Here is a 25,961-nt window from a genome sequence, read left to right as displayed (position 1 = left end):
GTGTGAGAAAGTAAGTGCCCCCTTATGGATCTAGGTCCAGCTGATTGATCATCTGCAGACTTCATTACCAAATACTGAGCCATGATAATAAAGTGGTCACCACAAAGCTCCTGAATGGACACTGCCTCCAAGAGAGATGAGAAATAAGTTTGATGAGGACTGTATGTATTACCTACAGGTTCCCAAAATGTGAGTATTATTTATCCTCTGGACCCCCAGGAAGTGAGAAAACATCTCAAAGGAGTCTCAGGAGCTCAGTCTCCATGCTCAGCTGATGACTCCACCATAAGGCAGGGCAGCTTACAAAAGCCATCGGAAAAGCTGACAAGCATATAGCACCATGTTTACAAGGAGAGCTGTGATATCCAAGAGGACCATCAATGCTCAGCCTGAGGTGTATCAATGGTGCCTCCTCGAGGTTTTAAGGAGAATTATCCCACCCCAGATTCTGGAGGAATGGAGACAACAAGGCCTGTGACTGATGAGGAACCACTCTAGGGATCTCGGGTCACAATCCTTACGTGGGTGATAACCAGTACTCACTTTTCGTTTTTCCTCTCTATAATATAAAGTTTAAGATCAGAACCATTCAGTGTGACAAACATTTGATATTCAGGAATCTGTGGAAGGGACAAATACTTATTTAGATCATTGGAGAAATTGTTGTTTTTGTGAATTCCTGTATCAGAATTGGCTTTTGCGTCAGGTTGGTTTTGCTCATCTTTAACCACATCCTGTGATGGACATGTTATCTGCCTGGTACCTGTTGTTGGTCTTCACGTCCTTCTTTTTGGGTTCTTGTTTAGGAGGGGATCTGTCAGACAGAGGCAGGAAATCACAAAATGTTGGAAATATGGGAAGGAGGTATGAAGACTTTGCACAGTGTCACTACATGGGCCGGCTGTGCTTCCCTGTCCAGTGATGATTCACCTGCATGTTGATCATCTCTAAGCTCATTAGTCAGGTCACCCATTCATCATCTTACTATCGGACAATAGCACATCACATGGGACACCAATCATGACGAGAGCGCTAGTGCATGATGAGCCATTTAGACATGGACATTATTCCATTGGCCACGGGAGCCGGAACAACGCATTAAAGCCACATAAGACAGTAACAAACTAGCTAGAAGTATGAGTGTACAAGGAGTCAATGTCATGTAGAGGGCCAGCCAAGGCTATTCCTCGGGTCAGACATGTATCACAAACCTATCGGCTTTTACTATGGGTAGCCATATCTACAGCTTTCTACAGAAGACTGCTTCTAGCTGGCATGACAACGTCTAGATGGAGATGACCCCATCAAGGTAGAGATGACTACGTGTTGGTGGAGATGACCACATTTAGTAGACATGACTACATCTAGGTGGATATGACCACATTAAAGAGGAGATGACCAGGTCTACTAGACATGACCAGATATGGGTGAAGATGACCATGTCAAGGTAGAGATGACTACGTATAGGTGGAGATGACCACGTCCATGTGGCCTTCGCAATGATCTAATTCTTATAATGCGCACAGAAGTTTATTCTCCGATCCTTACAGTGAAGGAATCACAGGACATAAACTCTCCTGGTACCTTGGGCTGGAGGCCACTACCTTGGACACCCGTTTAGAGGCAGCTTGTTTCTTCATACGGCTGAGGGAAAACAATGGATGAATGTAATATTAGGAGGAGATCATCAAATGCTGACCATTCTCAGAGAAGACAGGTGGTTGCTGCACCACGGACAGCGATCACACAGCAGGATCGAGGAGTCACCATATCAGCCAATTACACACACTGAGGCCGGCTTCATCTCAGTGTGGTCTAACGGTAAAGGTTTTACTTTTAGAGGAAAGTGCCAAGAACAATGGCTTATGCACCAAGCAATGCTCCCTGGGAGAAACTATGCAAATGACCCCCAAGTGATTGGCCTAACACAGTGGCTCAGTGGTTAGCACTGAAGCCTTGCAGCACTGTGGTCCCAAGGACAACATCTGCAAGTAGTTTGTATGTTCTTCCCATGTTTGCGTGGGTTTCCTCCTGGTTCTCCGGTTTCCACCCACATTCCAAAGACATACTGACATTTAGATTGTGAGCCTCATCGGGGACAGTGATGATAATGTCTGTAAAGCGCTGTGGAATAAAATAGCGCTAGATAAGCAGAGCATAATAATAATAGGCCAGGCTTATACTAGGTTCAGCATTATCTCAAGTGAAGCTGCAGGTATTACTAGAGAGCAGCATGGCAATATTAGTCCAAGGTTAGGAAGGCCTAGGAGTTAGGACGGGTTATCACGGTGGCCCTCAGATCTGCAGTACTGATGTGGTTAATACATCACATGGGAGTTTATTTGCGGACATGAAATAAACTGCCCGGTGTTACCTTCTGGGCTGACGCTTTGCCTTGGAGGAACGTTTTTTGTTTGAAGATGTTTTAACTTGTCTGAAAAATGTGAGATTTAAAACGTCACAAAGAGACAGGGCCTAAAATCCAACCCCAGCGACCCCTGTACCCCAAGTATAGAGAACAGTGACCCCCAAAGGTGAGCGGACACCAGGCCAGAGACACAGTCCTCTGTGAAGAAACACCAACCAACCCTGCACCACAACTACAGAGGACAGTGATCTCCACAAGTGAAGAGGACCCAAGGCCACAGACTCATTCTTGCACCCCAACTATAGAGGACAGTAACCCCCAAAAGTGAGCGGACACCAGGCCAGAGACACAGTCCTCTGTGAAGAAACACCAACCAACCCTGCATCACAACTACAGAGGACAGTGATCTCCACAAGTGAAGAGGACCCAAGGCCACAGACTAATCCTTGCACCCCAACTAAAGAGGATAGTGACCCACACAAAAAAGAACATCAAGCCAGAGACGCAGTCCTGCACAAGAACTATAGAGGACACTGGCCCCCAGAAATGAGCGGACACCGTGCCAGAGACTCATCCCTACACCCCAACTGTGGAGGACAGTGACCCCAACATGTAAGGATGTATGGTGTACACAAGGTCAGAGACAGCCCTGTATGGAGGAACACCAGCCACTACTGCCCCCAACTATAGAGGACAGTGACCCTCACAAGTGAGGAGGTCAGAGACCCAACCCTGCACCCCCAACTACAGAGGACAGTGACCTTCACAAGTAAGGAGGACACGAGGCTAGAGGAACAACCCTCTGTGGAGGAACACCAGCCATCCCTGCTCCTCAACTGCAGAGGACAGGGACCCCCACAAGTGAGGAGGACATAAGAACAAACTCTTCCATGACCCCCAAATATAGAGAACACTGACCCCCACCTGTGAGGAGGACACCAGGACAGAGACACAGCCCTCTATGGAAGAACACCAGCCACTACTGCACCCTGACTACAGGGGATAGTGACCCCCACAAGTAACCAGGAAACCAGGCCAGATACTCATCCCTGCACCCTAACTATAGAGGACAGGGACCCCCACAAGTGAGGAGGACACTAACTAGACCAGTGTCAGGACTCTGCATTCCCTGTTCACCTTTTGTGTTTTATAGCCCTTTTTCAAGATGGCATATGCTGCCTCGCTCCTGCTTATGTGATCCGCCTTCCATCTATATATATAAAACTGAATGTATGTATGTATGTATGTATGTATGTATGTATGTATGTATGTATTGTGGTGTAGTAACCACTGAGCCCGCTAGGGGGCGCTGTGTGGATGTCCCAGGAGAAAGGATGAATGGCAGAATACGGAATGGCCATTATGTATCCCAAAGTGGGTGGCTTTAGGATGGAGACTTATGTGTTGTTCAGCAATGATATTGCTGAGGTGTTGTTTCAATGTGTAAGGGAGAAGTCTCCAGGTAACTAGGGAGATGGGCGGTCCTGGTTACCTACAAACCCACCCAGGGGGTGTGTTTAAAGCACTGTTGTAAAGAGTGTGTAAATGCCTGAAGGACCTGTGATGAGATCATAGTCATGTGACCCGATGGGCGTGGCTATGGACCATATAATGTGGCCAGGGTAGGTCACATGGGGATGAATGCTGGGATCCGATTGGTCCAGTGTGGAAGGTCCCCCTGAGATGGGGCTTCCTGCCTGACTGCACGTGTGGACATGGCTGCATGTGCCTGAGAGTTCCCTGGAGGGAATGAATGTCTGCAGTATGGAGAAGCAGCCATGAGAACCCTGACGGGGTGAGATATAACTGAGGCTGAAAAGCCTGCGTATTGCACATTGCTAACAGAGTGAAGCTCTGTCATGGACGCTATGCCGTTTATATATTGCTGGTCATGGTTTATGATGCCTAATAAACTGCATAGACTATACTGTTTTATGGAAAACCTGTGCCGGATCCGATTTTGTGGCTGCTGAGCAAGTGATCCCCTACTTAAATGACAGCGCTACCTCACATTTGGTGGAGAAAGCTATGGGCATTGTTGTAGCCTTGTTGCTGGGAGCAACGGAAGAGGACTACAAAGTCGGTTGCTAAGGGCAACGCTGAGCCTGTGGTTCTGGAACCATAGGGCGGCCTAGTGAGTAAGGCACTGTCCGGATCGGTGAGCCCAGTGCGGCTGTTTCCCCAGGAGAAAAAGACTTATAGGATACCTCTGTGGTAGAGGGGTCCGAGAACCTGCGCGGCCAGGCAGGTGACGGCCATGAAAGCCGTGTTGTACTGACAAGGGTCAGTGAGAAAAACTGGTGATTGATAGGGTGCCTCTGTGGAGAAGAGGTATCCGAAGACCTGTGGGGCCGACACAGGTAATGGACAGGTGTTCGTGTTGTACTGACCTGGGTCAGTGAGTGAGACTGTGTACCTGGAGGGTTCAGTGAGCAAGATCCTGGAGGGTCAGTGTTGGGAGATTCTAGGAGAAGAATCGGATCCCTGGAGCACGTGGTATGACCTTGGACCTGGTGAGGCATGAGTGTTAGGCAGTCTCAGGAGGAGATGGATGTCCAGAAGAGCACCCGCTAAGCCCCTGGACCTGGTGAGGCTGGTGTGTTGGGAAACCCTGGGAGGAGGGCCGCTCCGTAAATAGCACCCAGTGCGCCCTGTGTGTTGGACGGTCTCAGGCGGAGACGGAACGTCCTGAATAGTACACAGACAGGACACGTGAGTTTTTTTTTCTCAACTCAGCCTGCGGTGGCTCAGTGGGAGTCAAGGTGGTGGCAAGCGGCTTGCTGTAACTCGGCGGGGTTATGAAGGGGCAAGCGGCTTCTGGTAACTCGGCGGGGTTACGAAGAGGACACCAGCCGCAGTGTGTTGTGTGAACAGCAGCCGGTGGTGTCGGTGATCGGTGACAGCAGGAGCTGTGGTGGTGCCAACAAAGACTTGTGTGGTATCGTAAAAGAGACAAACGGTGTTGTGTGAACTGTGGTCTGAGAAGACCGGTATAATGGACATGGGACAGTCCCAAAAGGGGGAGGTGGCCCAAATCAGGGTGGTAGCCCAAAAGGGGGTGGAGTCCTAGAAGGGGGTGGTGACCCAAATTGGGGTGGTAACCCAAAAAGAAGTGGAGTCCCAGAGGGGGGCGGTGACCCAAATTGGGGTGGCAACCCAAAAAGGGGTGGAGTCCCAAATTGGGATGGTTCAGGAAATGGCAGCACTGGTTGCCTCAGTGGGTATATCTGGGGAACAGCAGTGTGTCTGTATGAGTTTTGAGGAGTGCGGCATGTATTTTCTGGATAATGATGGGCCACAGGTGTGTACCGGGATGCTGCACTTCGTTTTAACTCTCAGACCGAGAAAAACGCCAGGGTTCGCTGTAAACATGGGGTCACGGTGAACTATGCAGTAGACAGAGTAATGTTTGAGGGGACCAAAGGTGGTGAGTGCCAAGGGGGCGGGGTACCATGAGACTTAGTCTATGCCTTGGAGAGGGGCCGGGACTTTGTGTTGTTTGATGATGTATGGTCGGACGATGGAGACGGTTCGACTGTGGGTTCAGCGGACGCTGACTCGGTGACGCCTCCGAAAGTGGACAGGTCAGAAGTAGAATTGACCGGGAAAAGAAGTACATCTGCCCAACTGACGGACCTGACGTCTCTTGACAAGACAGATGGTGGGCTAGGGGGGATGAGGTGACTGGAGTGGACACACGGTCAGAGGGTAACTGGAGGGTTGACTCGGATGATCGGCGTGACTCAGACTCTAGGGGTGACTGTCGCTCTGAGAGAGAAAGGGAGCACAGACTGGATGAGCTAGAGAAAGAGGTCTTCGAGCTCAAAGGTCACCCGGCATCGTGGCAAGGTCTGAATAAGTCCCTCAGAGAAGAGGTAGGAGTACTCACAGAAACTGTAAGAGGTCTTCTGCGGGAGAAGAAGTGGGACGAAGACTCACAGCGGCCAGGCCTGAATGAGGAATAGTGTGAAGACAAAAAGAAACTGAAAAGTATGGAAGCCGAGGTGATTCGTTTGCAGACGGAGCTTGCTGCTGCAGAGTGTGCTAAAAGACAAGCACAGCAGGAAAGAGATGAACTGGCTGATGTGATTGCCAACAACAGAGGTAAAGATGCTCTGGCTTTGGAAGAAAAGAGGCGGTTAGAGTCTCGCATTGTTCAGCTTGAAGAAGTGGAGGAAGAACACGGCAACGTTGAATTAGCCAATGACAAGCTGAGAAAGGCCACACTTCAGGTTGACCAGATGGATGCTGATCTGAAGACAGAGCGTAGTAAGGCTCAGAAGAATGGGAGTGCCCGCCAGAATAAGGACTTAGAAGCAAAGGTTGCACTACTGGAGGAACAGCTTGATGCGGAAATTAAAGTGCGACAATCTGCAAGCAAACAAGTACGTCGTACGGAGAAAAAATTGAAGGTTGTACTAAGGCAAATGGATGATGAAAGGCGTAATTCTGAGCAGTACCAAGGCCTGGCGGAGGGAAATGATGTGCGTCTGAAACAGCTGAAGTGCCAGGTGGAAGAAGCAGAGAAAGAGGCTCAACGTGCCAATACGTTGCACCGTAGATTACAGTGTGAACTGGAGGATGCTACAGAGACAGCAGATGCAATGAACCATGCGGTTAATGCACTGAAAATTAAACTTAGACGTGGTGGGGTACCATTTGTTACAAGACGCTTAGATAGAGAAAGGATGGTGACTAACCAGTGTCTGACGATGCAGACAGACCGTGACTGGAGGGTCAAAGCCAATGACCGATATTCTGACCGCTGGAGGCAGGGGAGGTCTAACGTAGGAACGAGGCCGTATGACAGATGGAGACGGTTCTCTCGACCTGTGGAGCAAGGTGTAGTGAGTGCCCGGTCGCGAGACCCTGGTGTAATGTTGTGTGTTCAACCCCACAAGTTTGAACGGGGGGAGGTATGTGGTGTAGTAACCACTGTGTCCGCTAGGGGAAGCGGTGTGGATGTCCGAGGAGAAAGGATGAATGGCAGAATACGGAATGGCCATTATGTATCTCAAAGTGGGTGGCTTTGAGATGGAGACTTATGTGTTGATCAGCAGTGATACTGCTGAGGTGCTGCTTTAATGAGATAGGGAGAAGTCTCCAGGTAACTAGGGAGATGGGCGGGGCCAGTTACCTACAAACCCACCCAGGGGGTGTGTTTAAAGAACACTGTTGTAAAGAGTGTGTAAGTGCTTGAAGGACCTGTGATGAGGTCAGAGTCATGTGACCCGGTGGGCGTGGCTATGAACCATATAATGTGGCAGGGTAGGTCACATGTGGTGAATGCTTGGACCCGGTTGGTCCAGTGTGGAAGGTCCCGCTGAGATGGGGCTTCCTGCCTGACAGCATGTGTGGACGCTGTGAGTAATGGCTGCAAGTGCCTGAGAGTTCCCTGGAGGGAATGAATGTCTGCAGTATGGAGAAGCAGCCACTGTGGAGATGATCACTCCCATCATCTATATACCACTGTGGAGATGATCACTCCCATCATCTTACTTGTAGAAGTTCTTGTTGTATTTCTTATCGGAAGGGAATCCCATCATCCCACAGACCACATGCGAGTTCTTCTGGGTCCAGCCCTCGTCACACACTTGCTCCCAGGAGTCGCTGCTCTTGATCTCCAGGATGCCCTCAGTGATGGGTAGCCGATTCTTGGCGGTGGCGATGACGGGACGCAGGCGGATCTCCTCCAGCTGCTTCTGCTCTGTCTATGACAACAGAGTACACAGAGCTCTACTTATACAGCTATTGTCAGCCATCTTCTGTGCCCTCCTTCCTGACTCCTCTGACTCCTCCCTCTTGACTCCACCAGACCTATCTATTCTCTTCCTTCAGACACCTCTATCATTCTCCTCCAGACCCCTCTGTCCTCTCCTGATCCAGACATCCGTGTTCTCCTCCTAATTCCCTGGACTCAACTATCATTCTCTTCAAGACGCTTCAATCACCCACTGTCAAACACCTATATATCCTCTCTCAGACTCCTTTGTCCTCCTGTAATCCCCAAGAAGTTTTGGTTTTCCTTCTCAAGACCCCTTTGTCTTTCTTCTCTAGGCTCCTCTATCCTATGCCTTCCAACCCTTTTGTCCTCATCCTTTAGATACCACTATCCTCATTCTTCCGACCCCGGTGTCCTCCTCTAGACCTTACTGCTGTCCTTTTCTTTCAAACACTTGTGGGTGCACTCACCTCCAGATCCCACCCATACTTCTCCTCAAGACCTTTGTCCTCCTCCTTTAAGACGCTAACATCTTTATGTCAGACCACTCTGTCCTCAGGTTTCTCCTCCAGGCCGATCTATTCATCTCTGGCAGACCCCTTTATCAATGTATTTCAAATGCCTTAAATTATCTCTTCCAGACCCCTCTGTCCTTCTCCAGACCCCTGTGTCCTCCTCCAGACAACTCGGTCCTCGTTCTTATCCCCCAGACACTTCTATCCTCCTCCAGACTTCTCTGTTCACCTCCTTCAGACCCCTTTGTCTTCCTCCTCATGACTCCTCCGTCCTACTCCTTCAAACCCCTTTGTATCATTCGTTATACACCTCTAGTATCATTCTTCAGACCCCTGTGTCCTCCTTTTAGATCTTACTGTTGTCCTTATCCACCTTCAGATACTTGTGTTTCTCCTCACCTCCAGATCTCATACATCTCAAGATCTTTCTGTCCTCCTCCATCAAGACTCTTCCATCTTCCTGTCAGATTACTTTGTTCTCTTGCAGAACCATCTATTCTCCTCCAGACCCTTCTATCCTCTTTTACCAGACCCCTCTATTGTCTTCTTTCAAATGTGTATATTCTTCCCTTTCAGACCCCTCTTCCAGATCCCTGTGTTCTCCTCCAAACTCCTCCTGATCTCACAGACCCTTTGTCCTCTTCTAGACCTCTGTTCTCCTCCTCCAGACCCCTTTGTCTTTCTTCTCTAGACTTCTCCATACTACTCCTTCAAACCCCTTTGTCCTTTAGACACCTCTATCCTTATTCTTCAGACCTCCCTGTCCTCCTCTAGGCTCTACTGTTGTTGTTGTCGTCCTTTTCTTCCTTCAGACACTTTTTTGTTTCTCCTCACCTCTAGATCCCCATACTTGTCTTCAAGACCTCTCTATCCTCTCACATCAAGAATCTTCCTGTCAGACCACTTTGTCATCCTCTTTCAAACACCCATGTCATCTTCCTCCTTCAGATGACTTTGTCATCCTCTTCCTCCTCCTGCTCCAGACCAATCTGTGCTACTTATCCTCCTTCAGACCCTTTTCATCTCCTCTTCCAGACTCCTCTATATCTCCCTTCTCCAGACTCCTGTTCTCCTCCTCCACCAGACAACGCTATTCTCTTTCTTTTGACACCTTTGACTGTCTCCAGACCCCATTCATTTTTATCCTTTTCTCAACCCTTCTGTCATGCCCCTTCTCCTCCTCTTCCTCCAGATCCTTCTGTCCTACTCCTCATCCAGACCTTTTTATAATCCTTATTTTCTGCCGCCAAAACCTGTTTTTATTCTCTCGACTCCAAGCCCCTTTGTACACTTCCTCAAGATGGTTCTGTCCTCCTCCTCCTCCAAAATGCTCTATTCTCCACTTTCATACCACTTTGTCCTCCTCCAATCTGCCATTTCATACTTCTCACCTCCATACCCCTTCTGTACTCCTCAAGATTTTTCTTCCTTGCTCCGTTTCCATCTTCCACTTTTTCCTCCCTCTCCTTCAGTCATTATCTTCATTCAGACACCTATGTCCTCTTCCTCCTCCAGACCCATTTGTCATTCTCTTCCTCCACCTGCTCCAGGCCACTCTATACTCCTCCTCCTCTAGACTCCTCTGACAGAAGAATCTATCCTCTTTCTTTAGACACCTCTGCCCTTCTCCAGATGCCACTGACATTGTCCGCCTCCTCTACACCCCTCTTTCATCCACCATTTCCTCCTGCAGACCAGACCCCTCTTTAAAATCACTTTCTGTTCCTGCAGTCTCTATCCTCCTTTGTCACACACCTATGTACTCCTCCTCCTCCTATGTCATACGCCTTCTTCTCCAGGCTGCCCTGTCCTTCTCTACCTCCAGATCCCTCTGTCTCCCTTCACCAAACTTCCTCCAGACTTCTCGGTATTCCTCCACCACACCAGTCTATCCTATTTCTTTCGTCACCTTGGTCTTTTACCTTCAGACACAGCTTCCTTCTACAGACACCTCTGTCATTTTCCTCCTTCTCCAGACTATGGCCTTTTAATCCTGCAGACACCTTAAGACTTCTCTTCCTTACGTAGAAACCCCTATCCTCCTTCTCCAGACACACAGACACATATGCCTTCCTCCTCATGACTGCTATATCCTCCTCTTCCAGACTCTTCTGTATCCCTTCTCTAGGTTCCTCTTTTCTCCTCTTCCTCCACAATTTTCTTTCCTCTTCCACCAGACCCCCTTACTCTCTTCCTTCAGACTCCCCTATCCTTTTCCTTCAGACTCCTCTATCCTCCTCTTCCTCTAGACCTGCCTCGCAGCCACGCTCTCAGCTTCCCACTTCTCGGCCACAGTCTCTGCCTCCTACTTCGCAGTCACGGCCTGTGTCTGCCATCTTGAAGCCACGCATTCTACCTCCAATCTCACAGACACATTATCTGCCTCCACAATCACAGCCTGCACCCCGCACCACAGCCACACTCTGCCTCCTGACGTTCAGTTGTGCTCTCTACACGCTCATAGCCTGCTGAGACGAGTGTGCCGCATCCTGCTGAGGCTCTTGGGTCTCTGGGATCAGGAAGTCACAGCGATTGGCCGATCCCAGGTCCTCTTGGATTTTTCACGGCATTTAATTTAAGTGGAGTGGATTAAATTTCACTTGGTGTGGAAGGGTTAATGACTTCTATTTTGATCCTGCTGGGATTCCATATGGTTCTAAACTCAGCTGCTGCCTCTTACTGCCACTCACTTCCATTACTTACACTCACTCCTAGCTCTCTCCTGTGCCAGTTATAGGTTTTTTTTTCTGACCTCCCTTCCATTACTTACACTCACTCCTAGCTCTCTCCTGTGCCAGTTATAGGTTTTTTTTTCTGACCTCCCTTCCATTACTTACACTCACTCCTAGCTCTCTCCTGTGCCAGTTATAGGTTTTCTTTTCTGACCTCCCTTCCATTACTTACACTCACTCCTAGCTCTCTCCTGTGCCAGTTATAGGTTTTCTTTTCTGACCTCCCTGGAGAAGTTATTCCAGTTTAATCTGTGGCGTTCCAGTTGTTGCTTGATTTCTCCCTGTCTCCCTCCCTGTGTTTCCTCACTTTAGTAGTGAGACTAGAGTCTTGCTGGCCTACTCACTAGTTAGGGCTAGGTCAGGGAGAGCAAGGGCTTAAGCACATGACGGCACATGGTGGGAAGGAGCCATCTAGGGATGATAGGGAGCATAGGGTGCAGTCTCAGGTTTGGTAGTTTCTTCTCTCCTTTTCCCTATTGGCAGGGCTCCCTTAACCTTTTTTACCTCTTTTGCACTGCACGTCAGGCATTTCCTTGCCTCTCATCTTTCTACTATGATCCATACTCCTGTCTCGCAGCAGCCACGCTCTCCGCCTCCTGTCTCGCAGCAGCCACGCTCTCCGCCTCCTGTCTCGCAGCAGCCACACTCAGTGACTACTGCCTTACAATTCGTGCTTCATTACCTCTATGGTGTTGGGCTCCACATAGCCGGGAATCCTCTCATCCTTACACACCACCCCTGCGTCCTCTTCATGGGTGCAGTCACTATTGCCCCAGCCCCGGGAGCTGCAATCAGCGATGCTCTTCTCACTTCCTGAACAAATCACATTATCCAACCAGATACGACCTGGAAAACAGAAATGTCACTTCCCAGTGATCACACAGGATTGGTCGAGCTCTGAGTGACGGCCGGTGTTGGGTGCGGGGCGTATGGTGGGTGCTGGCCGGTAACCTACCTATTCCTTTCCCGTATTTGGCGCTGTGCGTCCACCCCGTGGCCTCCGTAAACCCCAGGTGGCGGCAGAGAATGTGAGCATTCTCCATGGTGAAGTCATCGTCACAGATTGTGCCCCATTCCTGGTTGTAGAAGACTTCGATCCGCCCCTCGTTGTGCTTTCGGGGGTACCCGGCCAGGCGAAACATCAGGCTTCTGCTCTGTGTGGGCGAGCGGCTGGAAGGTTGTGGGGTGTGTTGTGTCCATACAGGAACGATGGCTGAGAGTACGCAGACCACCCACAGCCCAGCGGAGGGACGCCCCATGGTGTGACCTGAGGACCCAAAGCACAGATGTTACCAACCACTAGAGGGCAGTTCTCTGCAACATCTCAGAATGTGAAGGTGGCGACCACGGCCAGGAGAAGACATGGAACTGAAGCTCTATGGTGACATACAGGGGAAGAATGGGCAGGACGGAACTACACAGCCCGACCCCTCTATCTACAAAGATACTAACATGACACTAGCCCACCAGGGATGCTAACATTAGTCTAGACGACCATGAACACTAACATTACACGGGATCAGCAAGGACGCTAACATTAGTCTAGACCACAAGGGCGCCAACATGACATTAAACCACCAGGGTCACCACAGCCAGGAGAAGACATTGAACTGAAGCTTCATGGTAACATACAGGGGAGGGAGGGATAGGCAGGACGGGATTACACAGCCCAAGCCCTCCACCTGAAAAGATACTAACATTAGACTAGCCCACCAGGAACGCAAACATGACACTAGACCACTAGGTATAGGTACACTAACATTAGACTAGACCACCAGGAATGTTACTATTAGACTAGACCATAAGGGACACTAACATTAGATTAGATCACCATGGACGCTAACATTAGGCTAGATCACCAGGGACACTAAAATTAGATTATATCACCAGGGATTGTAACATTGGAATAGACCAGTAGCGCCGAACCTATGGCACACGTGCCAGAAGGGGCACACAGAGCCCTCCCGGTGGGCATGCACGCCATCTCCTCAGTACTAGTGCCGCCACCACTCTTCAAAGCACTCTCACCATCCCCCTCATCACTAGCCCTGTGACCACTCTCCTCTTCATGTGCGCGCCGTCCCATCAGGTCACACATTCTCCCAACAGACTGCGCACGGGCTGAGGAGAGAGGGCGCTAGTGCCCACAGGTAAGATTGTGATATATGAAGAGACCAGATCATCGTTGGAATGGGCAGAAGTGAGTATTTATCGTATTTTTTTTTCACTGTGTGGCCATCAAACAGTATTGAGCACTATGTGGGGCCATTATACAATATGGAGCATTGTGTGAGGCCATTGTAGAATATGGAGCACTGTGTGGGGCCGTTATACAGTATGGAGCATCATGTGGGGCCATTATACTGTATGGAGCATCGTGTGAGGCCAATATACAGTATGTAGCATTATATGGGGCCATTAGACAGTATGGAGCATCATGTGGGGCCATTATATAGTATGGAGTATCGTGTGGGGCTATTATACTGTATGGAGCATCGTGTGGGGCCATTATACTGTATGGAGCATCATGTGAGGCCATTATATAGTATGGAGCATCATGTGAGGCCATTATATAGTATGGAGCATCATGTGGGGCCATTATATAGTATGGAGCATCATGTGGGGCCATTATACTGTATGGAGCACTATGTAAGGCCATTATACTGTATGGAGCATTATGTGGGGCCATTATACTGTATGGAGCATCATGTGGAGCCATTATACAGTATGGAGCATCATGTTGAGCCATTATACAGTATGGAGCACTATGTAGAGCCATTATACTCTATGGAGCATTATGTGGGGCCATTATACAGTATGGAGCACTATGCGGAGCCATACTGTATGGATCATTACATGGGGCCATTGTACAGTATGGAGCACTATGTGAGGCCATTATACTGTATGGAGCATTATGTGGAGCCATTATACAGTATGGAGCACTATGTGGCGCCATTATACTGTATGAAGCATTATGTGGAGCCATTATACAGTATGGAGCATCATGTTAGGCCATTGTAAAGTATGGAGCACTATGTAAGGCCATTATACTGTATGGAACATTATGTGGGGCCATTATACAGTATGGAGCATCATGTGGGGCCATTATACTGTATGGAGCACTATGTGGAGCCATTATACAGTATGGAGCATCATGTGGGGCCATTATACAGTATGGAGCATCATGTGGGGCCATTATACAGTATGGAGCATCATGTGGGGCCATTATACAGTATGGAGCATCATGTTGGGCCATTATACTGTATGGAGCATTATGTGGAGCCATTATACAGTATGAAGCACTATGTGGGGCCATTATACTGTATGGAGCACTATGTGGGGCCATTATACTGTATGGAGCACTATGTGGGGCCATTATACTGTATGGAGCACTATGTGAGGCCATTATACTGTATGGAGCATTATGTGAGGCCATTATACTGTATGGAGCATTTTGTGGGGCCATTATACAGTATGGAGCATCATGTTGGGCCATTATACAGTATGGAGCACTATGTGAGGCCATTGTACAGTATGGAGCATCATGTGGGGCCATTACACTGTATGGAGGACTATGTGGAGCCATTGTACTGTATGGAGGACTTTATGTGCCTGTTATACTGTACTAGCTGTTGGCCCGATTCTAAAGCATCGGGTACTGTAGAATATGGCCAGCGGGAGATTAAAATAAAAAAAGTGATATACTCACCATCCGACAGCCCCTGGACTGTGTCCCTCCTCTCCACGCTCCCGAGAGCGCGACATCATCAGCGGTCTTTTGCGCAAAGCCTTACTGGGAACGGAAGATGCTGGGAGCGTGGAGAGAAGAGAAAAAGTCCAGGGCCGTTGAAAGGTGAGTATATCACTCTTTTTTATTTTAATTCTATTTTTTACACGTTTATGGTATCCAGGGTCCGGAGGAGTCTCCTCTCCTCTGGACCCTGGGTACCGCTAGCCGGTCATCTCCCGGCTGCATTGCCGCTGATGCCCATGCGCCCGGAGATGACCCGCGGAAACTGTCCGGAGATCAGCGGCTAGCGCCGCTGATCTCCTGACAGAGGTGGTGGCGTGCGTCCTTCTAATTGAGGACTGCACCTGTCGCTGATTGGTCACGGCCGCCAGCGACGCAGGATTTTGGTTACAGACAGACAGACACCATAAGACGATTTATAATATATATATATATATATATATATATATATATATATATATATATATATATATATCTGTGTGGAGATTACAGTTGGAGAATCATACTGTGATGGGGTCACCATTCTTTGATGGGAGAACTGAGGGAGGGAGGTACACTAGGGTCATCATAGTGTGCGTGTGTGCGTGTGCGTGTGCGTGTGTGTGGAGGAGGTCACTGTGGGGGGTATCATACTGTGTTTGGGAGCACTTTTGTTTGCTTATTTGCCCAGGCCTCCATTGCCATAGTGTGAACAGTGCCACATGCAAGTCTTCATTGTGCATTTATATACCAAGCAGCCGCCCCCTCCATGGATTGGTAGGATGTGAGCGGCTGTCTTATCGGTTATTCTTGCACCTGTGTTGCAGCCATCTTAACTATAGGGGGAACGCTGCACCCTGATAGTACATTTGTTTGGAGGCCTGGGCAGGTAAGCATCGCTGCCTTTTTTGCTGTGTTTTTGAATTTCTGGAGGATTTTTTAAGTCCCTTTTTGTGCTATTGCTGTTTAGTGGGAGCACTTTTGTTTGTATCACTTTATTATGTTTTATTCAAGGTTTTCATCCTTTGTTATTACATATTCACACTGTACGTTTTTGAGGCGTTTTTATGCTAATTTTCAGCTGCTTTTTACAGTCCCAGTGTCAGGAAAATATGAGTTATTTCCTAATATCCTAAGTACACTTCCGGCGCTGCTTGTTGCCCTCCCACCAGTTGGTTTGTGCATTGTACCTCTGTAATTGAACATGCAGCCACATCGCTGCAAGACTTCCCCCACTCTCTTTCTCTACACTGTAATGGTATCCAGTTCCCCCTCTCTCTACACTGTGTAATTCTATCCACTCCCCATCTCTACACTGTAATGCTAGCCAGTCCCCCTTTTCTCTACACTGTGTAATTCTATCCACTCCCCCTCCCTCTCTACACTGTGTAAATCTATCCACTCCCCCCTCCCTCTCTCTACACTGTGTAATTCTATCCACTCCCCCTCCCTCTCTACACTGTGTAATTCTATCCACTCCCCCCTCCCTCTCTACACTGTGTAATTCTATCCTCTCCCCCCTCCCTCTCTCTACACTGTAATTCTATCCACTCCCCCCTCCCTTTCTTTACACTGTGTAAATCTATCCACTCCCCCCTCCCTTTCTTTACACTGTGTAAATCTATCCACTCCCCCCTCCCTCTCTCTACACTGTGTAATTCTATCCACTCCCCCTCCCTCTCTACACTGTGTAATTCTATCCTCTCCCCCCTCCCTCTCTACACTGTGTAATTCTATCCTCTCCCCCCTCCCTCCCTCTACACTGTAATTCTATCCACTCCCCCCTCCCTCTCTACACTGTGTAAATCTATCCACTCCCCCCTCCCTCTCTCTACACTGTGTAATTCTATCCACTCCCCCTCCCTCTCTACACTGTGTAAATCTATCCACTCCCCCCTCCCTCTCTCTACACTGTGTAATTCTATCCACTCCCCCCTCCCTCTCTCTACACTGTGTAATTCTATCCACTCCCCCTCCCTCTCTACACTGTGTAAATCTATCCACTCCCCCCTCCCTCTCTCTACACTGTGTAATTCTATCCACTCCCCCTCCCTCTCTACACTGTGTAATTCTATCCACTCCCCCCTCCCTCTCTACACTGTGTAATTCTATCCTCTCCCCCCTCCCTCTCTCTACACTGTAATTCTATCCACTCCCCCCTCCCTTTCTTTACACTGTGTAAATCTATCCACTCCCCCCTCCCTTTCTTTACACTGTGTAAATCTATCCACTCCCCCCTCCCTCTCTCTACACTGTGTAATTCTATCCACTCCCCCTCCCTCTCTACACTGTAATTCTATCCACTCCCCCCTCCCTCTCTCTACACTGTGTAATTCTATCCTCTCCCCCCTCCCTCTCTCTACACTGTAATTCTATCCACTCCCCCCTCCCTTTCTTTACACTGTGTAAATCTATCCACTCCCCCCTCCCTCTCTCTACACTGTGTAAATCTATCCACTCCCCCTCCCTCTCTCTACACTGTGTAAATCTATCCACTCCCCCCTCCCTCTCTCTACACTTTGTAAATCTATCCACTCCCCCTCCCTCTCTCTACACTGTGTAAATCTATCCACTCCCCCCTCCCTCTCTCTACACTGTGTAAATCTATCCACTCCCCCCTCCCTACACTATGTAATTCTATCCACTCCGCCTCCCTCTCTCTACACTAATTCTATCCACTCTCCCCTCCCTCTCTCTACACTGTGTAAGAGAAAACAAGGGCGGGGGCGCAGACATAGGGCTTCACCTGGTATAAATCAATTAAAATATAAAAGTACTCTGGAGTACTCACCCTTTATGGGTTGTGTTCAGACACAACCACTCTCAACGTTTGTTGCAGTCATATAGCTGCTGCAGAGCTCGTGCAGGTGGACAGCGTCCACTAGGTATCATAAGTTGAGGATCAAAGAAAAGCACTTCTGAGCATCTGCGCTGCTTTAGTGATAAGAATTCTTCAGAAATCCATATAAATGGATCCAATCAGCCTCACTAACTCCTGTTGCCACCAGAGGGAGTCTGGAAGGAGAACGCACAACTGGTGAACCAGAGAATGAACTCACAACAGGAGAGTGGATAGAATTACACCGTGTAGAGAGGGAGAGGGGGAGTGGATAGAATTACACAGTGTAGAAAGATCATAAGGTGAGGATCCAAGAAAAGCACTTCTGAGCATCCGTGCTGCTTTAGTGATAAGAATTCTTCAGAAATCCATATAAATCTTCCAAGTTCTTTATTATATGTACTACAGAAACTACGCGTTTCGAGGTGACAAACCGCACCTCTTCTTCAGGTTTAGGTACAGAGTTGTCGGATGCTCAGAAGTGCTTTTCTTGGATCCTCAACTTATGATCTCTCTACACTGTGTAATTCTATCCACTCCCCCCTCCCTCTCTACACGGTGTAATTCTATCCACTCCCCTGTTGTGAGTTCATTCTCTGGTTCACCAGTTGTGCGTTCTCCTTCCAGACTCCCTCTGGTGGTAACAGGAGTTAGTGAGGCTGATTTGATCAGTGGAGATCTGCCACCTGAGAATGAGGATGACAATTGGACCTCAGGAGTCTCAGATTGGATTTAAGACAGCCGACGCCCTATTCAGTTGCTGGTGATTCCTTCTGGCTTGTCAGCTCTTGGTTTTTAGCTCTGTTCCAGTCATCTAAAGCTAAGTTTTTCTGCTAATGTTCACACTTGATTTTCTTGGTCTATTCAGTTTTTTGGTGTGGTCAGCCAGCCCCGGCTGGGGGCTGTGCTGAATTTCCACTCTTATTTATCAGTATTTTGCCAATTTGGTTATTGTCCCTTACTAGTTTGGTCTCTTTTTGCTCTGTCTCAGAATATTTCAGAGTGCTGATATAGTGGGAGAAGTCTAGTGACTTCAGGGTTAATTTTGCTATCAGAAGTGTTGGACATTATTTTTGTAGGGTTTTTTGCAGGTTGCAGACAGTGTCTTTCCTTTCTAGTTAGTTTGGGCCCCATCGTTTGCTCAGCCAATTTTCCTGCCTGTGTTTGTGCCTTCATCTTGTTTCACCGTCAATACATGTGTGGGGGCTGTCTATTCCTTTGGGTTCTGCTCTGGGGCAGTTAGTTTTCCCCTTTTCATGCTTCAGGCTTATTTAGTCCTCCGGCTGTGATGAAGCATCTAGGAGCATCGTAGGTACGCTCCACGGCTGCTGCTAGTTGTGTGGTAGGATCAGGGATCTGCAATCTGCATAGTTACCAACCTCTCTGGTTTTCTGTGACTTAGCTTGTTTTGCTTTTTTCTCCTCGGTGACCCGTTCATAACACTCCCCCCTCCCTCTCTCTCTACACGGTGTAATTCTATCCACTCCCCCCTTCCCTCAGCAGATGGTCACTTTTATTGCATCTGGCCAGTTCAGAGCAGTTTCTCCTGCCACGATTCCCCTTGTCTATTCCAGGTCAAATTTAATAACACACAATAATCTTAGAAACAGGAAATCTATATTTTCAGAATCAGTGTAATTAGAGCTACACACGGCAGCATTTTGTGACTTCTGGGGTCCTCAGAAACTGGGGAAATAGTTTCTGAACCCCAGTAACACACAGACATGTTATATTTGGTCCCAAAAGATATGTTCTCTTGTGAAATTACCTATCATATAATGCCCCTGCCGTTACCCTGTGAGCTCCTAAGCCAGAGATACAGTATGGCAAGTAGAAGTTTTTAATAACTTTTCAAAAGGGGCATCGTCCTCTAACTCTGCCCACCTAGTGAGGTCAGCAGGTAGGAGTCACTAAGTTTATGGGCAAACTATAAAACAGGAACAGCCATTTTGAGGGTGTTCAGACCTGGGGACAACAGCGAACAACCACGCTGTTCACATAGTGCTCCACAATGGCCTCACATAGTGCTTCATACTGTATAATGACCTCACATAATGCTCCATACAGTATAATGGCCTCACATACTGCTCTATACAGTATAATGGCCCCACATGATGCTCCATACTGTATAATGACCTCACATTATACAGTAATGTGGAAGTGCATTGAGCTGCAGGGTGGATTGTTGCTAAAGGGAAAAAAATCTCTCTAAATCTTCTGCCTGAGAGAGTGTGAGCGAGCTGAGTGTGACCGGAGCATAAGTGCAAACAGTGGTAAGTGTGTGGTTTGGGATTCAGTGACTTTGGATTCAGGGAGTTTCCAAGGGTGGAATTACTGAATTGCTGTTATATTTTATTAATACTTTTCATTTATTTTTACTTATCTTTTCTGTCTGGTGCAATCTCCATTAGGAATGTACTCCACAATTGCCAATGCCATCCAGTGTACATCTTGCCACATGTATGCAATCCTTGAACAGCCGGTTGAGGGTGCATACTGCTGTGCGAGATGTGAGCACGTTGTGCATTTGGAAGCCAAGATACTGGATCTAAATGTGCAGCTGGCAACACTGAGATCCATAGACAATATGGAGAGGATTCTTCTGCTCACTGAGCAGACACTCAATGGGAAAGATGAAGGGGGGATGCTAGGTTGGAGCTGCAGGACAGTGAAGTGGGGCGCCCGTCAGGGCAAGTGAGGATTACTCGGTACCGAGCCGCTTTCTTAAAGGGGCAGTGTGACAGCGGCGGTGACCTGGTCCGTGGCCCTGGGCATCCAATAAAAGGGGTGTATTTTCAGGGGAATGAGAAATAAAGAGTTTGTGTTAAGTGTTCATGACGCCACCTGTGGTATCTGATTATTAGTGACCAGTGCTGATCCTCTGGGACTGATGGTGTGGTGCAGCAGTGTTGGTAAAGCTCTCCATAGGCAGAGCTAATGTCCCAGGGCAGTTGTAGTTAGTTGAAGATGAAATGGTTGCTGATGGTAGATGTAGCAGTGCTGAATGAGTGTAGAGGCAAGAATTCAAAGGAAACAGTGGGGTGCAGTTCCAAAGCTTTGCTCACAGTTTCTGGTGCACACAGATGCCAGCTTCAGTACAGTGTTCTTCAGGTGAGGGGCTCAGTCAACTCCTAGATCAATGAAGTACACCTTTCCAGCACTCCCTTCAATATGTGCTTTTCCTGGCCGTCTCCACAGTGCTGCTTTCCACTTGCCTTCCTTTCCAGCACCTCACAGTCAGTGTCCCAGGCCAGCTGTAGCAAATCCTGTCGGATAACGTGACCCACTACGTTTCCTTGATCCTTTCTGGCTGCCTTTTCAGAGAAGATAACTGTGGTAGTTGGCTGTGGCCCCTAAAGTTGCCACAGCTATCGGCTTACTAGCTGAGTACTGATGTCCACTCCACTAGGCTAGGGGCCGAGACACTTCTGCGACCTGGATTCTCCCCCACCTGGCGTCCGTCAGCGTGGAACGAGCCCCACAGGAAGCACTCTCCACCAGTGCCTCTGGGAGAACCCCTTTTCCTTCTCAGGGAACTTCCGTCCCAAGATCACTCCGTCCAGCAGCTCCTCCTGACTAGGAGCTGCTGCAGACACGTCCTCTCACTCCCCCCCCCAAGGGGAAATGTCCTAACTTCCTACAGTTCTCCCGCTCTAACCCTAAGCTCCACCCACTTCCCAACACCCTTTATGAACCAAGCAGGGATCATAACTGCTGTTCTAAGTATGTGTTGGGTGCAGGTGTGTGAGTATGGTCAGGTGTCTCCATCTTACCTGGGACAAAGGGACACTACACCTCTGGCTGAGGTGCAGTACCTCTGAGGCAACTGAACCCTCAGGGGAGCCACAGAAGCAGCTATCTGGGTGACAGTTAGAAGGCAGGGTAGAGGAAAGAGTGCCAGAGATCTAGTCCTGATCTGGCACACCCCAATAAGTTTTCTAAGTTGGCAGATGAGGGGAGTGTCAGTACAGGGGTAGCGCTGCTGCAGCAATGCATGTCCTCTGAAAGCCGAAGGAGTATCTGCTCCAGTAAGGGGGGAAATAGGAGAGCAGGGCAGACCAGACAGGTGCTGGTAGTGGGGGCCTCAATTATTAGGGGAATAGATAGGGCAATCTGTCACAAAGACCGGGATCGTCGAACGGTGTGCTGCCTACCTGGCGCTCGAGTCCGACACATCGCTGATCGGGTTGACAGATTACTGGGATGGGCTGGTGAGGACCCAGTGGTCATGGTGCACAGTGGAACAAATGACAAAGTTAGAGGTAGGTGGAAGGTCCTTAAAGATGATTTCAGGGAATTAGGCCGCAAGCTTAAAGCAAGGACCTCCAAGGTGGTATTTTCGGAAATACTTCCTGTACCACGCCAGAGAGGCAACGGGAGATTAGGGAGGTTAATAAGTGGCTCAGGAATTGGTGTAGGAAGGAGGGGTTTGGGTTCATGGAGAACTGGGCCGACTTCACGTTTGGCTACAGGTTCTACACTAGGGACGGGCTGCACCTCAATGGGGAGGGAGCAGCTGTGCTGGGGGATAAAATAGACCTGGGCACAAATAATGAAATTGGGGGTGGAGGTGGCATGGAGGGTGGGGTTAGAACAGTTAATAATTTAAGAAAGAATAGAGGTACAGATAGATACATAAAGTGCATGTATACTAATGCCAGAAGCCTCACCAACAGCATGGAGGAATTGGAGTTAATGTTGTTGGAACATAATTCTGCCATGGTGGGGATATCTGAGACATGGCCGGACGAGAGCCGTGACCGGGGGATAATTTACAGGGCTATAGTCTGTTCAGAAATGACCGAACAAATAAGCGAGGGGGAGGGGGGTGTTTATATGTAAAATCATCCTTAAAACCCATCCTGCGTGATAATATATATGACTCTAATGAAAATGTAGAGTCCCTGTGGGTAGAGATAAGGGGAGGGGGGAAAAATAATAAATTACTGATAGGGGTTTGTTATAAGTCTCCTAAAATAATGGAAGCAACAGAGAATATCCTCATAAAGCAAATAGATGAAGCAGCGACTCAAGGAGAAGTCATTATTATGGGGGACTTCACCTACCCCGAAATACATTGGGGAACTGAAACCTGCAGTTCCAGCAAAGGTGATAGGTGTCTGACAACTATGAGAGACAATCACCTTTCACCACTGGTTCAGGACCCAACAAGAGGGGGGGGCACTGCTAGACCTAATATTACCCAACAGGCCGGACCGCATATCAAATGTAAGGGTTGAGGGTCACTGGGGGAATAGTGATCACAAGATAATAAGTTTTCATGTATCCTTTAATAAGATGTGTAGTAGAGGGGCTACAAGGACACTAAACTTCAGGAAAGCAAATTTCCACCGGATGAGAGATGATCTTGGTGCAATTAACTGGGACGATATCCTGAGACATAAAAATACACAAAGAAAATGGGAGACGTTTATTATCCTCCTGAATAGGACCTGTGCACAATATATACCGTATGGGAATAAACATGCGAGAAATAGGAGGAGACCACTATGGCTAAATAGAGCTGTAAGGGGCGCAATAAGAGATAAAAATAAAGCATTTATAGAATTACAGCAAGTAGATAGTTATGAGGCAGTAAATAAATACAGAAAATTAAATAAATTCTGTAAAAAGCAAATCAAGACAGCAAAGATTGAGACAGAGAGACTCATTGCCAGAGAAAGTAAAAATAATCCCAAAATATTCTTTAACTACATAAATAGTAAGAAGCTAAAAAATGATAATGTTGGCCCCCTTAAAAATAGTCTGGGTGAAATGGTGGAGGAGGATGAGGAAAAAGCCAATATGCTAAATGACTTTTTTTCAACAGTGTTTACACAAGAAAATCCCATGACGGATAACATGATCAGGGATAAAAATTGTCCATTAAATGTCACCTGCTTAACCCAGCAGGAAGTACGGCGGCGTCTAAAAATCACTAAAATTGACAAATCCCCAGGCCCGGATGGGATACACCCCCGAGTACTGCAGGAATTAAGCACAGTCATAGATAGACTATTATTTTTAATCTTTAACCCCTTAAGCCCCAAGGGTGGCTTGCACGTTAATGAGCAGGCCAATTTTTACAATTCTGACCACTGTCCCTTTATGAGGTAATAACTCTGAAACGCTTCCATGGATCCCGGTGATTATGACATTGTTTTCTCCTGACATATTGTCCTTCATGTTAATGGTAACATTTCATTCATATAACTTGCGTTTATTTGTGAAAAAAGCGGAAATTTGGCAAAATTTTTGAAAATTTCACAATTTTCCAACTTTGAATTTTTATGCCTTTAAATCACACAGATACAGCTCACAAAAAACTTGATAAGTAACATTTCCCTCGTTTACTTTACATCAGCACAATTTTGGAACCAAAATTTTTTTTTGTTAGGAAGTTATAAGGGTTAAAAGTTGACCAGCGATTTCTCATTTTTACAGCACCATTTTATTTTTAGGACCACATCACATTTGAAGCCACTTTGAGGGGTCTATATGACAGAAAATACCCAAAAGTGACACCATTCTAAAAACTGCACCCTTCAAGGTGCTCAACACCACATTCAAGACGTTTATTAACCCTTCAGGTGCGTCACAGGAATTTTTTGAATATTTAAAAAAAAAAATGAACATTTAACTTTTTTTTCACAAAAAAATACTTCAGGTTCAATTTACCAAGGGTAACAGGAGAAATTGGACTGGAAACATTATTGTGCAATTTGTCCTGAGTACGCTGATACCTGATATGTGGGGGGGACGACTGTTTCGGCGCATGGCAGAGCTCAGTAGGGAAGGAGCGCCGTTTGACTTTTTCAATGCAAAATTGGCTGGAATTCAGATCGGACGCCATGTCGCGTTTGGAAAGCCCCTGATGTACCTAAACAGTGGAAACCCCCCAAGTGACCCCATTTTGGAAACTAGACCCCCCCCAAGGAACTTATCTAGATATGTGGTGAGAACCTTGAACCCACAAGGGCTTCACAAAAGTTTACAACGTACAGCGGTACAATTAAAAAAATCCTATTTTTTCCACAAAAATCATCTTTTCACCCCAAATTTTTATTTTTCCAAGGGTAACAGGACCCTAAAAGTTATTGTGCAATTTGTCCTTAGTACGCTGATACCCCATATGTGGGGGTAAACCACTATTTGAGCGCATGGCAGAGCTCGGAAGGGAAGCAGCGCCATTTGACGTTTTTGGCTGGAATTGAGATCGGACACCATGTCGCAATTGGAAAACCCGTGATGTACGAAAACAGTGGAAACCCCCCACAAATGACACCATTTTGGAAACTAGACCCCCCAAGGAACTTATCTAGATGTGTGGTGAGCACTTTGAACCCCCAAGGGCTTCACAGAAGTTTATAACGACCGGGCGTGAAAATAAAAATATCGTATTTTTTTCAACAAACATCATCTTTTAGTCACCAATTTTTTTATTTTCCCAAGGGTAACAGGAGAAATTGGACCCCAAAAGTTGTTTTGCAATTTGTCCTGAGTAAGCTGATACCTCATATGTGGGAGAAAACTACTGTATGGGCACACGTCGGGGCTCGGAAGGGAAGTACTGACGTTTTGGAATGCAGACTTTGATGGAATGGTCTGTGGGTGTCATGTTGCGTTTGGAGAGCCCCTGATGTACCTAAACTATTGAAACTCCCCAAAAGTGACCCCATTTTGGACACTAGACCCCCCACAGAACTTATCTAGATGTGTTGTGAGCACTTTGAACCCCAAAGTGCTTCACAGAAGTATAACACCCGGGCGTGAAAATAAAAAAATAATTTTTTTCCACAAACATGATATTTTTGCCCCCAATTTTTTTATTTTCCTAAGGGTAACAGGAGAAATTGGACCCCAAAAATTGTTTTGCAATTTGTCCTGACTAGGCTGATACCCTACATGTGGGGGTAAAACACTGTTTGGGCGCATGGCAGAGCTTGGAAGGGAAGGAGCACCATTTTACTTTTTCAACTCAGAATTGGCTGGAATTGAGATCAGACGCCATGTTGCATTTGGAGAGCCCCTGATGTGCCCAAACAGTGGAAACCC

At 47.6% G+C, this 25,961-nt stretch overlaps 1 protein-coding gene across 6 annotated transcripts in view; it reads right to left on the bottom strand.

The window, feature by feature from the left end:
• LOXL3 (lysyl oxidase like 3) overlaps positions 1-25,961 on the bottom strand; it is a 258,654-nt gene that overhangs the window by 129,664 nt on the left and 103,029 nt on the right. For 4 of the 6 annotated variants that reach the window (XM_073586838.1, XM_073586837.1, XM_073586839.1 and 1 more), the window contains exons 2-6: positions 12,293-12,604; positions 12,020-12,183; positions 7,868-8,079; positions 1,585-1,644; positions 764-814 (exon numbers count right to left, since the gene is read on the bottom strand). In XM_073586838.1, the coding sequence (XP_073442939.1) occupies positions 764-814; positions 1,585-1,644; positions 7,868-8,079; positions 12,020-12,183; positions 12,293-12,596 (791 nt within the window). In that variant the 5' untranslated portion in view covers positions 12,597-12,604. The remainder of the gene's footprint in view (positions 1-763; positions 815-1,584; positions 1,645-7,867; positions 8,080-12,019; positions 12,184-12,292; positions 12,605-25,961) is intronic. The other 2 variants (XM_073586841.1, XM_073586842.1) reach the window with 2 other exon arrangements.

The sequence above is a fragment of the Dendrobates tinctorius genome, unplaced genomic scaffold (genome assembly GCF_039654945.1).
Source record: "Dendrobates tinctorius isolate UK_male_01 unplaced genomic scaffold, ASM3965494v1 ptg000096l, whole genome shotgun sequence".
Lineage (NCBI taxonomy): Eukaryota > Metazoa > Chordata > Amphibia > Anura > Dendrobatidae > Dendrobates > Dendrobates tinctorius.
This window is presented reverse-complemented; position numbering and strand designations above follow the sequence as displayed.